Consider the following 16,102-nt stretch of genomic DNA (forward strand, 5'->3'; position numbering starts at 1 on the left):
TGAAAGCATGGTCCCCAGACCCCTACCCCTGCTACTCTGTCCCTCAAAGTGTTTGACTGTATTCAGGAAACTTCTGAGCTTTGGTTTAGTCCAGTTGTGCTGACTTCCCCTTTAGTGTGTGCTGTCCTTCCCTTCACCTAAGATAATTCTTATCTACTATCTAGTTAGTGAATAACCCTCACCCTCCCTCCCCATTCTCGCAACCATCATAGAATGTTTTCTTCTGTGTTTAAACCTTTTCTTGAGTTCTTATAATAGTGGTCTTATACAATATTTGTCCTTCTGTAACTGACTAAATTCACTCAGCATAATGACCTCCAGCTTCCTCCATGTTATGTTTCACGGCTTCACCGTTGTTCTGTATCGTTGCATAGTATTCCATTGTGTGGATATACCATAATTTGTTTATCCATTCGTCTGTTGATGGGCACTTAGGTTGTTTCCATCTTTTTGCTATTGTGAGCAGTGCTGCAATGAACATGAGTGTGCATATTGTATATAACGTCATATTTTTATATATGAAAGTATCACACTTTCATATTTTAATCCTCAAACACCTTTTAAATCAGATGATGTTATTTCCATTATACAAATTCAAAAAAAACAAAACAAAACAAGGGTCAGAGAGTTAAGTGGTTTGTTCAAATTCACCAAGACTCAAAACTCAGGCCTTATCTCCAAGCCAATGCAGCCTCGAGGTCATCATCCTCGGTAGGGTGGTGCCCTACCCAGCAACACTGGCATCACCTAGCAGCTTGTTAGCAATGTGAATTCCCTGGCCACCTCCCCAGACCTACTGAACCAGAAACTTTGGTGGTGGAGCTTGTGTTTTAACAAGACTTCCAATGGACTGTGATAAACCCTAACATTTGAAAACCACCAATATAGATTATTTCTTTTTCTCCAACTCATTTAATTAAAATCCCATGATAGTACTAGTTTTGAGAAGGGGTTTATTAACTCATAAATGGCCAACCTTTATTGAATGTTTCCCATATAGCAGGTATAGTTCTATATACTCTCACTCACTGATTCATCACAATAAGCCTTGTGGGATTCTTATTATTACAGGCCACTGAAACATGGAGAGATTAGGTGATTTCCCTAAGGTCACACAGCTAGTGTAAGAAAGAGGTAGTCTGTTTTGAGAACCCATGCACTTAACCATACTGTACATCATGCACTTAACCATACTGTACACCATACAGCTTGTGAGTTTGTACATTCAGCACATATTCCCCCAAGAGAATGCTGCATGATGCAGTGGAAACTACATCATCCTTTGGAGTTTGACAAACCTGGGGTTGAATCCCAGCCAGTCGCTTAATGAAAAAAAAACCTTGATTGTGGAAATGAGAGAACCAGTCAAATTATTTCTGAAATCTAAACTTAAGTTTATGAACTAATAAGCACAAATGTTTCCTAAAAATGTCTGCTTTCCTGAAATAGTCTTTTCCCTCAGGCTTATATGAACCATGAAATACTGGAGGCGGGGGGGGGGGGGTGGGAATATGCTGCAAAATTACTGTGTTATAAACATTTACGACTAAGGTAGCAAAATGTAAGGAATCTAAAGGGAAAATTTTTTCCACGCTATTTCCCGACTAGCAGTGATATATTTTAATTTCATTGTTGCCAGGTGTTCCCATTATGTAGTCCTCATGTTTTGAAGAAACTATTGAACCTAGGAGAACAAAACTACAAATGCTTTGCAAAATGAATTTACCTTATGTCTAAATATGTCATGCACAAGGAAGGAGAATGTCTTTAAGAGCCTCACACTGTTATCCTTGTTTCCATTCTATCTAATCTATACAGCCACCAGAGTGATCCTTTAAAAATATAAAAATGATCACACATTTCCCTGCTTAAATCCAACCAGGGTTTATCATCACACTTAAAACCTAAGGTCTTTATCACGGCCTGCAAGACCCTCCATGAAAGGGCTTCTGGTTCTCTCTGCCAACCTCTTGACCTCACTCATTCTGTCTCAGCTACAGTGGACCCGTTGTTGCTCCTTTAACAAGTCAAGCAAGCTCTGACCTCAGGGCCTTTGCACTTACTTTTCCCTCTCCCTCAGTAAACTCTTCCCAGCTATTTGCATAGCTTGCTCCCTGACTTCATTCCAGTCTCTGTTCAAATATCTTCTCCTCAGAGAAGCCTTCCCTGACGACCTTTAAAATAAAAATCTCATTCTTTGTTACCATCTAGCCCATTACCTTTTTTTTTAAATTCATCATACTTATCACTAGTCTCATGTTATGTATTTTATTTTTTAATTATCTATTACTCTCCAAGGAACTTAAGTTCCCCAAGTGCCTAGGTTTTGTCTGATTCCCTGCAGTTTCCCTAACACCTTGAACAGTGCCTGGTGTTGCTGTGATTAGTTGTGGTTAATTATCGTTAATTTTCTTTAATGTTTTTCCTTGTCTATTTGTTTTAACGTGCAGTATGCTACAGAATAATCAATTAAGGCAAGTACCCACGGAAGCGCTCCAGAATTTGCGAAGCCTTCAGTCCCTGTAAGTATAGTTGAAATCACAAAATGTATTTAGGATCCATTTGGGAAGGAGCACTTAAATGTCCCATTGACCGTTTTCCTCAGTTGGGAGTCATACATAAATTTTGAATGAGTGTTTCCATTAGAGCAACAATTCTTCACATTCTTATTAAACAATGTATGTGGGAGAGACCAGTGTTGGAATTTGGGGTTTCAGGGTGGAGATTTAATTACAACACCCACAGTCAAAAGTCTCTTATCATTTATGCTGGTATCTCAGGACAAAACATCTAGTCCCAGAATCTGGTCCTATATTCCCCCACAATTCCTGAATTTATATTAAGAATAATGCTTGGCTTTTGCCTAAAAATATGAGTGTCAAAATCTGGATGTCTTAGCATCTTCAAGTTATTCTGTTTTGAGATTATCTGAACATCCTTGTCATTCAATTTTGCTAAGTCAAATAAAGACTTACTTTTTTAAGTTCTGTATGTACATCAGGGATTCTGAAATCAGCCAGCTAAAATCTACTGGTATATCCTGAAGCCTTATTGCCCAGGTCTACAAACCAAGAGCTTCCCAATCACCACACAGACATGCACATGCAAACATGCTCACAAACAATACCACAGACACACACCTACATCAGATACACATGCCACACACAGGCACACACATACCGCACAAACATACCACCACATACAAATACACAGACACACACAACACACAAACATGACATCACACACTTCACACCCCACAGCACCACACACACGTTACACAAACATGCCACCACACACAGACACACACCACACGCAGACACACAAACATATGCAGAAGTGGTATTGATGTTCCCTACTCTGAATCCCTGGAGCTCTGGTGGTGCCGTGGGTAAGAGCTTGGCTGCTAACCAGAAGGCTCGTAGTTCAAATCTACCAGCTGCTCCTTGAAAACCCCATGGGGCAGTTCTACTCTGTCTTATAGGGTCACTATGAGTTGGAATCGACTCCACGGCAAGAGGTTTGGGGATTTTTTTTTGGTTACTCTGAATCCACAACTTTTCCATCAGGACTTTCCACCCCTTGTTGATTTGAAACCTCTGAATAAATAAAAATTAGTTATCCCTCACAAAAAGAACATACTCACCAGCTAGATGTTTTGGAACTTGAGTTGTAAGCAAATGTTTACAGTGCTTACTTGGCAAGACTGCCACAATTACTGTCAGTAAATCTTCATCTCATCAGAATGTATTATAAATTTTACAATAGATTTCTGATATACATGTGCATAATGTATGCTCTGATTTTACTTATACTGGAGGTCCTCATCTGTTAAACAAAATACTGGTTTCTGGTCTCATTGAATGAAAGGCAGATAATTGCATATTACAAACTCTAGCTGGAAATCATTCTAAAGAATCCATTGGTTAATAATTACATATAGTTTGCTGAATGTCTTTTACTGAGGTGACACGAGAGAAGGAGGAACATGAGATTTGGAGATTATACTTCCTTCCTTTGATCTTTTTTTTTTTTTTTTTTAATGAAAGAAAATCTGTGCTTGAGATCATCTTAAGCTTTTTATTCTGGTCAAACAAAGTGAGTTCCTAGGCTTTCACCAGCCTATAGATAAACAAGCCACAAGGGCCCTTTGTGGCATGGGATAGGTCTGTTACATTTTCAGGAGCTTCTTAATGGCATGACAGCATTGCTCTTCCTTTGTTGCACAAGCCTTTTCCTGAAGGAAAGACGAAGCATCCGGAGAAGCAAAACAACCTTACCTTGGGTTGTCTGTGTAAGGGCATGGGGATCCAGTGGCTGAATTGAAATAGAGATAATGGTAGTAGCCAATAGGAACTTTAAACAGCTGTGAGGCAGGCAGAAGATAGACCGATAAGCGTTTGTAACCAAAAGCCACTATCAGCTGAAAGAAGATCACAACAGACCACAAACAGCAGTGAACTCTTTGTGAAAAAGAAAACTATGAATCTTTTGTTCACTCAAACTGGGTGGTGCCCTCTGATAAATGTGTTCAGATTTAGTTTCTTATGGTCTAGATATTTACTGTTCACCAGGTGTCTCTTGCCTTTGGTGTCTGGTTCACAAAAACAAGTACGTTTTGAAACCTTATAAATATGTGTTCCCTGTGATAAGACCAAGAGTTAACTTTCTAGCATGACACTTATCGTATCCAAACTGAGGCATCTAGATAGAGATTCAGCCCTGGTACATAGTGAATTATATGGACTGGGTTAAGAAGTGTTTATCAGGGGCCCCTTTGCCCAGCTCGTGCGAGGTGTTGAAACTTGGCAGCGTGTGCTGCTGTGCCATTTTTTTCTTACTTATATTTTTCCTGCTGCTGTGATACATGAATTCAGACTTGACAAAAAGCATTATAAACATAGGCTTAACCAGCCACCACACAGACACTGTATCGTACCAACTGAAAGAGCCCTCTGCCCTGAAGTACACAACCAAGCCAGGTTGGAGGTTTGGGGTACAGTGAACCCCTTTAAAGTTTATTGATTTATAGTGTTTAATGGCATTTCTCCTGCTTCCTTTTAAGCAATTCTAAAAAATTAGAAATTGAGTTCTGCATTAAATGATCATGACAAACATGCATTTCTTATTCATTCTCCATTCATTTACCATGCCATACTCTAGCCTTTGTGCTACTTCCAGATCGGTAAGTAATGACGAGGGTGAGACTGTCTTATCCATGCTGAAAACACCCAGGAGGCTTCCATTCATTAAGTAACCCAGCTCTTCTTGGACTTGGGTGAACTGTTAGATCTTCACTCAGCCCTTCTTCTATATGGTTCCTCTTTTTTCACTCTCTTTAATTCACACAGTCTTTCTTCACTTTATTATTTTCCGTGTCTTATACGTTCACTCTCTAAGGTGCCACACATCCTACAGGGTTTGTGTATACATCATCCCTATACTTGCCTGCCCTTATAACTTCCAAGCAGGCTTTCTCAAACTCAGCTGCACATGAGAATCATCTAGAGAGTTCCAAAGCCTAGGCTGTACCTCAGACAAGTTAAAATCAGAATCTCTGGAGAATGAGACCCAAGCATCAGTATTTTCTACCTGGTTCAATTATATAGTTAAATGTTCCATATGATGAAAATTAGAAAAAACTGGTATCCTGCAGCATTCCTTAAGATTATCTGCAAAGTAGTATCCTGAACTCTTTTCATCCCTGAGATGATAACAAAATCGATACTTTGAATTCTAATTAATAATGTGCTTATAATAGGAAATCAACGTCAGACATAGACTTGTTTGTGTTTGAGAATAGCTGACACCTGCCAGTAAATTCTACTGACAACCCGGGGCAGATATAGTTAAGAGACCACATGCTGTATTTCTCTACTACTCAAAGTGTGGTCCCTGGTCCAGCAGCAGCAATACCACTTGAGATATGCAGAGTCTTGGGCCTCACTTCAGACTGATTTAATCAGAACCTCCATTTTAACAAAATCCTCAAGTGATTTGGATTTACATTACATTTGAGAAATTAATTCTTTTAGCACTCTGTTACACTAACAGGGGCCCTGGTGGTGCAGTGATTAAGAGGTCAGGCTGCTAACCAAAAGGCTGGAAGTTCAAATCCACCAGCCACTCCTTGGAGACCCTAGGAGGCACTTCTACTCTGTCTTATAGGGTTGCTATGAGTTGGAATTGACTCAGCAACAATGGGTTTGGTTTTTTGGTTTTTATTACACTAACAAAGTGGTCTACAAACCAAAAAAGGTTGAGAATTACTGAAGTAGATAATTTGTACACTTTGCTCCACTCATATAAACTTGGCTTCACTGAATAAAGTTTAAGAAAGTCGATATATTGAAATTGGTAACATTACTATAAGGAAGAAACAAATTGTACTTACATTTCAAGGGATGTAATTTTCCACTTATTCTACATAAACAAAAGATATTTTGTTTTGTTCATAATGAAAACACATAGGTACATTTGTGTTCTTTTAACTCTTTCCTGATGCTTACAAATTGTTGGGCTAAAGAATAAGAAGGCAAGCCCATGTGCTAGAGCCCAGCAGCCCAGAGTTAGACCCTGCACAATATGTGCATTTGGCTTCTGACATGGTAATGACTGCCCAGACACCAACTGGATGTTTTGTAATGTAATCAAATATAACTTAATTTCCTCTGCTTTTTTGGAAGGGCATAGGAAATGTAATCAGAATTCACAGTGAGTTGTATTTCACCAAGAAACTTTTGGCATTATGGTCATTTGCAGACTAAGATCAGATTGCAGTGATTTGGTGGAAACTCAAAACTTAACCTCTCTCATACCCTCACACCTTTGTATAATGGTTAAGAAATTGATCTATGAAAACCCATTGCTTCACTTGTTGATAGTCACTAATTAAGTTCAAGTACCTCACTGTCATTAGTGAAGTTCAAGATGATCAAAGTAAATTACATATTCTTGCTTGTCCAGTTAACCAGCGTATTATTTAATATATGCTGGTTTTCGTTCCAAGTCTGCACTTGTTAGTTGCCCTTGAGTTGATTCCAACTCATGTCAAAGTTAATTGTGGAATATGCACGATCACAAAGATAATTGGTTGGTAAATAGGAAATGAGAGGAGAATTAGACATGTCTTTATTATTGTCTCTATCTTCCAATTTAGGAGTCCCTATGTGGTGCAGACTATTAAGCACTCTACTGAACAAAAGGTTGACAGTGCAAACTCACCCAGAGGAGGTTCCAAAGACAGGTCTAGCAATCTGCTTCCGAAAGGTCGCAGCCTTGAAAACCCTATGGAATGCAGTTCTACTCTGCAACACATGGGTCACCATGAGTCAAAATCAACTCAACGGCAACAGTTTTTGTTTTGTTTTGTTTTGTTTTTTGTTTTTGGTATTCTCCAATTAGCTAATAGTCATCTTCAGAGTACAAAACTGTATTTTAAAACTCAAGAAGAATGTATAATTCCTGCCTGGTGCCTGATCTGCCCATGCATCTTACTGTGCTATCAGCTTCAGGGCTATAGACCCAACCCCTGAGCCCTTTGTAATGCTAATAACTTCACCCAGACTCTCCATAGTAGGGTTTTGTTGGTAAGAAGTACAGCCAGAATGCTCCTTAGAAGCCAGGATGGCAAGACTTCCTCTCACGTACTTTGGACATGTTATCAGGAGGGACCAGTCCCTGGAGAAGGACATCATGCTTGGTAAAGTAGAGGATCAGCTAAAAAGAGGAAGACCCTCAATGAGATGAATTGACACAGTGGCTGCAACAATGAGCTCGAACATAGCAACGATTGTAAAGATGGTGCAGGACTGGGCAGTGCTTCGTTCTGTTGTACATAGGGTCTCTGTGAGTTGGAACCAACTCGACAGCACCTAACAACAACAATAACAGTCAAAAAAGAGAGTAAGCAAGAGAAATAGTACTGGTACAGGACTACATTGGGGGAGCGTGAGGGTGGGAGATCATCAGTTTGTTCTTAGCATTTGTGTTTATGGAACATTTGGAACAGCTATGTAAAGATGTCACATAGGTTGAAATCCAGATCTGGATCTCAAAGAAAATTAAAATCTAAATTAGGTTCCCCTACCATGTGTTTCTCGTCACATAACATTTCATTATACTGATTCATTTGATTGTCTGACTACCCTTTTGAAAATGTGCCCCCAAAGGGTTAAGACTATGCCTGTCTGGTTTACTGCTATATCTCTGACACGAGGTACAGTACAGAGTACATTGAAAGCACTCAAGAAATCCTTGTTGAACTGAACAGAAGCCTCAAACTCTAAATGACGTTCTAGACAACTGCTCAGGACCAGCTACTCTCCCATAGTTTAACTGTAACTTATATCCACTCATCCCCCTGGCTCCAAATTCATGTCTCTGTACCTTGGCTTGTGCCTACATCTGCCTTTCCTGGGCTGAGTGTTGGATCCTAGTGGTTCCTGCATGTTTTTTTTAATTTGATCGATCTACCAGAATTAACTTTCCCATTGTCTTAGCTGTGGATGCTCCATTTTAGGAGTAGGGCTCAAGGAAGAACCCTGACATTATGTCTTAGAGGAATGATGAGATTGGATAGGCAAGGGCTAGGGGATTCTCACGAACATAAGGCCGAGAAGCACAGTGGGAAAGAGCCAGAAAAGGGACTTGACTAAGACAGAGAAATAAGAGAAAAGTTTGGCTAGATAAGGTAGATGGAGGACCTTGAATATCAGAATGGAAAGTCTGGGTTTGAAAGAAATGGTAATGTGAAAGAACTGTAGGTCGTAACAGCAGAATGCCATAAAGCACAGTTTTAGGGAGATTAATCTGGCAGCAGACAACAGGATTAATTGAAGAGATAAGAGATCAAAGGCAAAAGGACCAGCTAAGAGGCTATTGCAGTAATGCAGGTGTGAAGAGATAAGAGCCTTAACCAGACAGTGGAAATGGAGAATAAACTGGAGAGAAGTTGGTGAATGATTGGCTGGAAGGCAAGAGAAGATTCAAAAATGACCCCCAGATTTCAAACCTCAGTGATACCTGGGAGATTAATGGTGCCCCTACCAAAAAAAAAAAAAAAGTCTTTGTTTTCTATGGAGAAAAATGAAACTAAAGAAGTTAACCCTTGTGTTTCTTTGCAGATTATCTCCCTATTACAAAATTCACAGTAGTTGACCTCTGAGAAACTGAGCCACTTTGTATAAATAAGTTGACTTTCAAATCTCTTACTCACTGAAGTCTTGTACTCCACGACAGATGCCAGAGTGACACCTCTAAGGGTTTGGTTCCTTTAAACACTTTACAGGTGGCAGCTTGTCAAGCCAGCTGATTAGTCTCTAAGTTCTTGCACTTCAGTGAACCTGTAGACTTTGTATCTCCCCAAACTGAAGAAGTGACATTTATTTATCATTTATTTATTAATTTTTTTACCTTTTCAGAGAAAAGGTAATGATTTTTCTTTCTGGTGATCACAATAAGTTTACAAATATATAAGATGGAGAATAGAAAGACAAAAGCAGAAATTTCCCATATGGATATTCACTGTGTTTACATGAATTTATATGCTTAAGGTTTTCCTAGGATATGAGAAATTTCATTAACACATGAAATCCCACACTGTGGTCACTCTACAGATATTTTTAAAATGGTGAAAACTGGCTCTGATATTATAGTGAAGATCAATAGATCAATATGAATTCAATCTGTAAGAATTTCATATTGATCAAAGTCTATCCTGATAGTATTACGGTGATCTTGTGACAAATTCAATTCCAATTCATAGATTGTAGTGTAATAAAATTTCAAAACAGTAAAATTTCACCTAACAAAGAATTTAGGTACCTTGTTGAAATGTATTTATTATAAACAGGCTTGGAGCTATAAGATTTTTATTTTATAGCATGAAGAAAATAATAATTTATTATTCTTTAGTTTCTTAAAATTTTACTATTCATGAATTGTTGAAAATGATCTCACAAAATGGACTAATGTATGGTATAAGATAGTTAGCCATTTCCTTAAAATTTATGAAGGAAGAATACTCATCTGAATATAAAATCACAATGTCAGTCATGAAAACGCCTTGCTTCACAATTCTGTTTATTGAAAGAATCTCCATAAACTCTATTATACCTGCAGCTGCAACATTCTTCACACTTTGGGCTTTTTTTTCCTTTAAGCCATTCATGTTAATAATTGACATTATTACAGTCGTCTCAGATATGGAATTAACCAAGATCAATGGCTTATCTTTTGACTGACGCTTTCTTCCTTGTAGTTAATGGCTCATCAAAGACATTCTCAAACAAAGATATAAGTTTGTGTGATACATTGGCAAGGTATCATATACAAGATATATAAAGGGCTATTTTCTAGAACAACAATAGTAAGAGTGATCTCATAGATTCTCTAATCCCTACAATAATGCCATTAGAAATGGAAAATTCCTTTGGGAAATATGGGGCAAAATGTTTCTTTACAAAAAAAAAAAATTTGCACAATTAACCCTTTATTCGTGAAGATATTTGGGAAAATCTTTAGAGAGTAAAAAAAGAAGCTTTTTTTTTGGCCAATGCCTGAACATAAAAGTTTGATTTTTTGCCTCTTACCTTCTAGCTCTTTGCCACGTGGAAAGCATTGTGATTATAGAACTATATTCACAATGTACACATAGTCCTGTTTTATTTTTATTTTACCTAATATTGGGTAACATTCATTCCTGTTCTTGCATGGTCTCCATCCCCCCAGTTGCCCAGGCCAGAACACTGAGTCATCATAGCTTGTTTTGCCTCCCTCTCTGGCCACATTTGGAGAGTCACAATGCTTTGTGAGATCCACTTATTTAGTATCTCTCATATTGGGCCCCTTCCCTCCATTTTCATACTCTTCCCCAATCCTGATCACGGAAACTACGTCAGTCAGTGCGTCCTGCACACTGCTATCCGAGGGGTCTTTCTAAGGCGCATCTATTATTTGAATGTTCTGTCAGGAGGCAGTACTACACCCCCACCCCAGAGAAATATTTTATCATCCCTCAAAGATTGCTTGGGTGAGGGAAGGACATTTTTCGTAGTAGGCAGCCCAGAAGCATTCTGGGAGGAATATTATCCAGTCTCCAAATGCTTGGATATTCAAAGTTACTGAAGCAAGTCAGGATGAACTGGATGGTCCTAACTAGGTTCCAATGGTGAGGAAAAGCAACCTAAGACTCATGAGAGACAAGAAGTTTGAGTGACAGAGTCCCTTTAGCAACTGTGGAGTCCTTTAACATCAAGTCCTCCCTTCAGAGAAGAAGTTATTTCAACATTTTCCCAAAGTCATGACAAAACCATTTCTCATCAGTTGTAGCCATCTAAGTATCATTGCAGAGGCTCACGCTTATGACAATTCTCTTCTTGCAACAGCTGATGTCGTATCTTTTCTTACCCACATTAACCTTTTGGACATTGAGGTTGGCCTCACACAGAAGATGCGTGCATGTTCTTGTCTCTGTGATGAATGCCTTGCTCTAATGCTAGTCAAAACATGCAGACTAGCTACTACACACACATATTAAGAGATGTACGATGAGTAGAGAATCAGCAGTTCTGCCAGCCTGTATGCCAAGAAAATGGCAATCTGCCATAGAGACATTGGAAATTGCAAAGGGTTAAGAAACTTCAGAAAGAGTAAAAGAAACTTTTAATAGAAAAAAAAAAAAAAGATGGTATCACTTCCTAAATGTGAAGAATTTCCTCATATAATAAAGTATGTCATTTGTAGAGTGCTTTACTGTTTACCAAACAATTTTGTGTACATTTTCTCATTTAATTCCCACAGCAACTCTGTGACATGTTGTGATTCTGCTTTACAGATGTGAAAAACTGACTCTCAGCGACATTTATTGATATGCCCTCAAATCTCAGAATTAATGAGTGGCAGAGTCTTGACACAAAACCTGTATCTTATTTCTCCTAATTCAGTGCACTTTCCAGTTTACCATCTGCTCATTATGTAGGTGGTTGTAGATGATGTATGATAAATTTTTTAAATAAAATAAAGTTTTGTGTATTTAGATGAAGTACAGCTTAATTTTATTTATCATTTTGCTAAAAGTTATAAGTAACAGATCACCCAAAGGGAGCATAAAATGAGTGCCATTTCTCACATAGTGATGACTTCTCAGATCCCATTTCTAGATCATAATTAAGAAGTTTTACTTGTCTGAAAGAAGGTGGGGCCACCCCCATTGTTAGTGTTTTATTTTGCTATGCCTAACTGCATGCAGGTTTTGTGCTGCCTCAGTTACATTTTTGATGAATGTTTAAAGGCCAAGATCAATGCTAGCAACTTTCTCTGAGAATGTGCTATCTGTCATATGTCACATGTCACAACCTTTCTCTGCCTTCAAAATCAGGAGATTATATTCAGTCATGTGTGAAGAACAAAGCTATTTACCCTTTGGAAGTAGCAATCATAGTGAATGCTGAATAATAATGGTGACCTCTATTCAGTCTAATGCAGATATCCCTTAATTTTTTCTGTTATGAGGATGAAAGAATAGCCTGCAATTCTCAGAACTGAAATTCACTGACAATCTAGCACTCATTTTAACCAACTGTTGACTAAGGCAAAATTGAGATTATCTCTTTTGTTCTCCACACTCCCTCATGGTTTCAATGGCCAAAAGACAAAAACACAAATTGTTAATCAGCTTCAAATAATAATCATTTAAAATCAACATTTACAGTTTACAAAGTCCAGTTGTATTATTTCCCTTAGTCATAAAGCAGCCCTATAAGATAGAGAGATGTTATCCCCATTTTACAGATGTGAAAGCTGAGGTCCAGAACTTCCCATCCTAAATTTCTGCACTAATTTGCAGATACAAATTTGCCCACACACACACGCACACACCCTCCATGACTTGCATGAAATTGTTGTTGTTAGGTGTCGTCAAGTCGATTCCAACTCATAGTGACCCCATGTACAGCAGAACGAAGCACTGCCCAGTCCTGCAGCATCCTCACAATTGTTGCTATGTTTGAGCCCATTGTTGCAGCCACTGTGTCAATCCATCTTGTTGAGGAACTTCTTCTTCGCTAACCCTCTACTTTACCAAGCGTGATGTCCTTCTCTATGGACTGGGCCTTCCTGATAACATCTCCAAAGACTAGGAGATGAAGTATTGCCATCCTTGCTTCTAAGCAGGATTCTGGATGTACTTCTTCCAAAACAGATTTATGTTTGTTCTCTTAACAGTCCATGGTATATTCAATATTCTTCACCAACACCATAATACAAAGGCATTGATTCTTCTTCGGTCTTCCTTATTCATTGTCCAGCTTTCACATGCATATGAGGCAATTGAAAACGCCACGGCTTGGGTCAGGTGCACCTTAGTCTTCAAGGTGACATCTTTGCTTTTCAACACTTTAAAGAGATCCCTTGCAGCAGATTTGCCGAATGCAATACGTCGTTTGATTTCTTGACTGCTGCTTTTCCGTGGGCATTGATTTTGTATCCAAGTAAAATGAAATCCTTGAGAACTTCAGTCTTTTCTCCATTTATCATGATGTTGCTTATTGATCCAGTTGTGAGGATTTTTGTTTTCTTTATATTGAGGTGTAATCTGTACCAAAGGCTGTAGTCTTTGATCTTCATCAGTAAGTGCTTCACGTTCACTTCAGTTTCAGCAAGCAAGGTTGTGTCATCTGCATATTGCAGGTTGTTAATGAGTCTTCCTCCAATCCTGATGCCCCGCTCTTCTTCATATAGTCCAGCTTCTCAGTTTATTTGTTCAGCATACAGATTGAATAAGTATGGTGAAAGGATACAACCCTGATGCACACCTTTCCTTATTTTAAACCACTCAGTATCCCCTTGTTCTGTTTGAACAGCTGCCTCTTTATCTACGTACAGGTTCCTCATGAGGACAATTAAGTGTTCTGAAATTCCCATTCTTTGCAATGTTATCCATAATTTGTTATGATCCACATAGTTGAATGAAATAGAAATAATAATAAAGAAACACTTAAAAAGCAGAGCTATAAAATGTAGTTATTTTTGTTGCTCTTGGTAATATAGCATAGATCCACATTTTAAATGTGTGTGTTTTCTTGTACTGTATAGTGATATTTTTCTTATACCTCACTGCTTAAATATTACATTTTCCAAGCAAATGAATAGAGTGTCCAGCTGCCTGAAAAGACCAGATTGACATAATATGAGCTCTTTGTTTACTCACTGAATAGGCACAACTTGTGCCCTGCCAGCTGCTTTGTCCACAGTCTTAACCTTGTTCTGTAAGAACCACCTGTATGAATGACTGGAAAATTATTAATTCCATACTCCAGTTTAGCCTCGGGATCTTCTGTTAAGATTAAATCAGATAATGCCTTTGAGTGTGAACAATATACCACTCTACGAGTTAGGTTTGGACCACTCAGGCCAGGTGAACATGGACTCTAAAACACTGTGTTTGGAAGGAGTATGATTTATTGGGAGTTCCTTATATGAAGACACTGCTAAGGCAGAGAGACATTTTAATGCTGCACTCAGGACAGATGAAGGAAGGACTGTGCTGTTGAGTATTAGGTCTGTGAGTATTAGTATTTTCAGTGTTAGGACTATGAAGAACTGCCCTGCCTTACTCATTTCATATCAAATAGCAAATTGCTATAAGATGACAGTGGGTAGGCCAGAGTACATCTTTTTTTTCCTGATTTGTAAAAGAGGTCTATCCAGAGAAATGAACTTATTAATAGGAAATGGATACCAGGGTTGCTTCAAGATACAGCAGAAACTTAAAATATCAGAGAAGACAGGCTGACAACTCAATGCATTTTCTATAAATGCACCCCCAACATTTATACTGGATTTTAAGTTTAGTCATTGTCAGGACTTTTAGCAGCCACTTATAGTTTCAATGCATTAAAAAAAAAAAAAAAAAAACCCATTGCCATGGAGTCGATTCGGACTCATAGCGACCCTACAGGACAGAGTAGAACTGCCCCATAGGGTTTCCAAGGAGTGGCTAGTGGATTCGAACTGCCAACCTTTTGGTTAGCAGCCATAATTCTTAAGCGACTGGTAATAATCAGACAATATGTCAACTAAAATGCAGAAGCACGTATTATTGAAATAAAGTCTCCATTCTTTAATCAGTATAAATAGTTAAGGAGAGTCTACAGAAGTGCTTTACTTCTAGTCAAACAAAAACAATCACCTCCTCATCCCCTAATGAAGTTATACCTTACTTGAACATGGACCAAGTGCATTGTTGCCAGAGAAGGTGGGCAGAGACAGTGTTATGTTTTTCTAAACATTTCCAGCTCCATCTGATGACAGAACCTTGAGATATTTGGAAGCTGTGTTTCTGCTGCCTGCAATGTTAGTTGTTCTACTGGAAATTTAATTGTGAGTGGGCTATGACACCGAACTCTTATAATTTCCTCCAAGTGACCTTATCTCAGTTATTATCAAAACTTGGCCCAGGGCCCTTAAGGCATCACTCATTCCCATTCAATCAGTAGAAGTAGGAGCTAGAGGATGAGTGGGGTGACATATGTGACCAAAAGTGAGGAAGCTGCTTTCCAGAGAGATTAGCTCCCTATCTCAGAGAATTTTTTCTATTTCTAAATTGTTTAAATTTGGTTTTTCAGTTTTATTTTGTGATCCGGGTGTGCTTCCTGCATTTGTTTAGTCTTAAATGTTCTGAAAACATTTTCCAAAATCCACTCGTGATTTTCTAATCCCTCCTAATACATGGACTACTTAAAATGCTGCTCGTATTTTTGTTTTTAATCTTCACTTTGAAAACGCAAACAAATGTGTGAGACTTAAGAACAGATTGGAGAAGTGAGTGAGGGCCATCAGAAGCATAGGTGAGTGATGGCGGTTCTATTGCCCGTGCACCTTGCAGAGAACGTCAGACTGGGTGAGGTTTGTCACTTCAATATGAGAAGGTAAGTCATCCAAATTGCAGCAACTGTTTATGTTGGATTGGGGCAAAATAAATGTATTGCACTCCCTCTGCTGGCCCTGAAGCTACAACAGCTCATTAACAAACCTATTTTTAAATGTGTTTCTCCACTGAAAAAAATGGTGTGGAAAAGGAAGCAAAAGCTGAAGACACTGTTCG

At 38.5% G+C, this 16,102-nt stretch overlaps 1 protein-coding gene across 3 annotated transcripts in view; it reads left to right on the plus strand.

Annotated features, from left to right (window-relative positions):
* Positions 1–16,102, plus strand: part of LGR5 (leucine rich repeat containing G protein-coupled receptor 5) — a 141,794-nt gene that overhangs the window by 89,361 nt on the left and 36,331 nt on the right. For all 3 annotated transcript variants that reach the window (XM_004386449.1, XM_012558399.1, XM_012558400.1), the window contains exon 4: positions 2,451–2,522. In XM_004386449.1, the coding sequence (XP_004386506.1) occupies positions 2,451–2,522 (72 nt within the window). The remainder of the gene's footprint in view (positions 1–2,450; positions 2,523–16,102) is intronic.

The sequence above is a fragment of the Trichechus manatus genome, unplaced genomic scaffold (assembly GCF_000243295.1).
Source record: "Trichechus manatus latirostris isolate Lorelei unplaced genomic scaffold, TriManLat1.0 scaffold00164, whole genome shotgun sequence".
Lineage (NCBI taxonomy): Eukaryota > Metazoa > Chordata > Mammalia > Sirenia > Trichechidae > Trichechus > Trichechus manatus.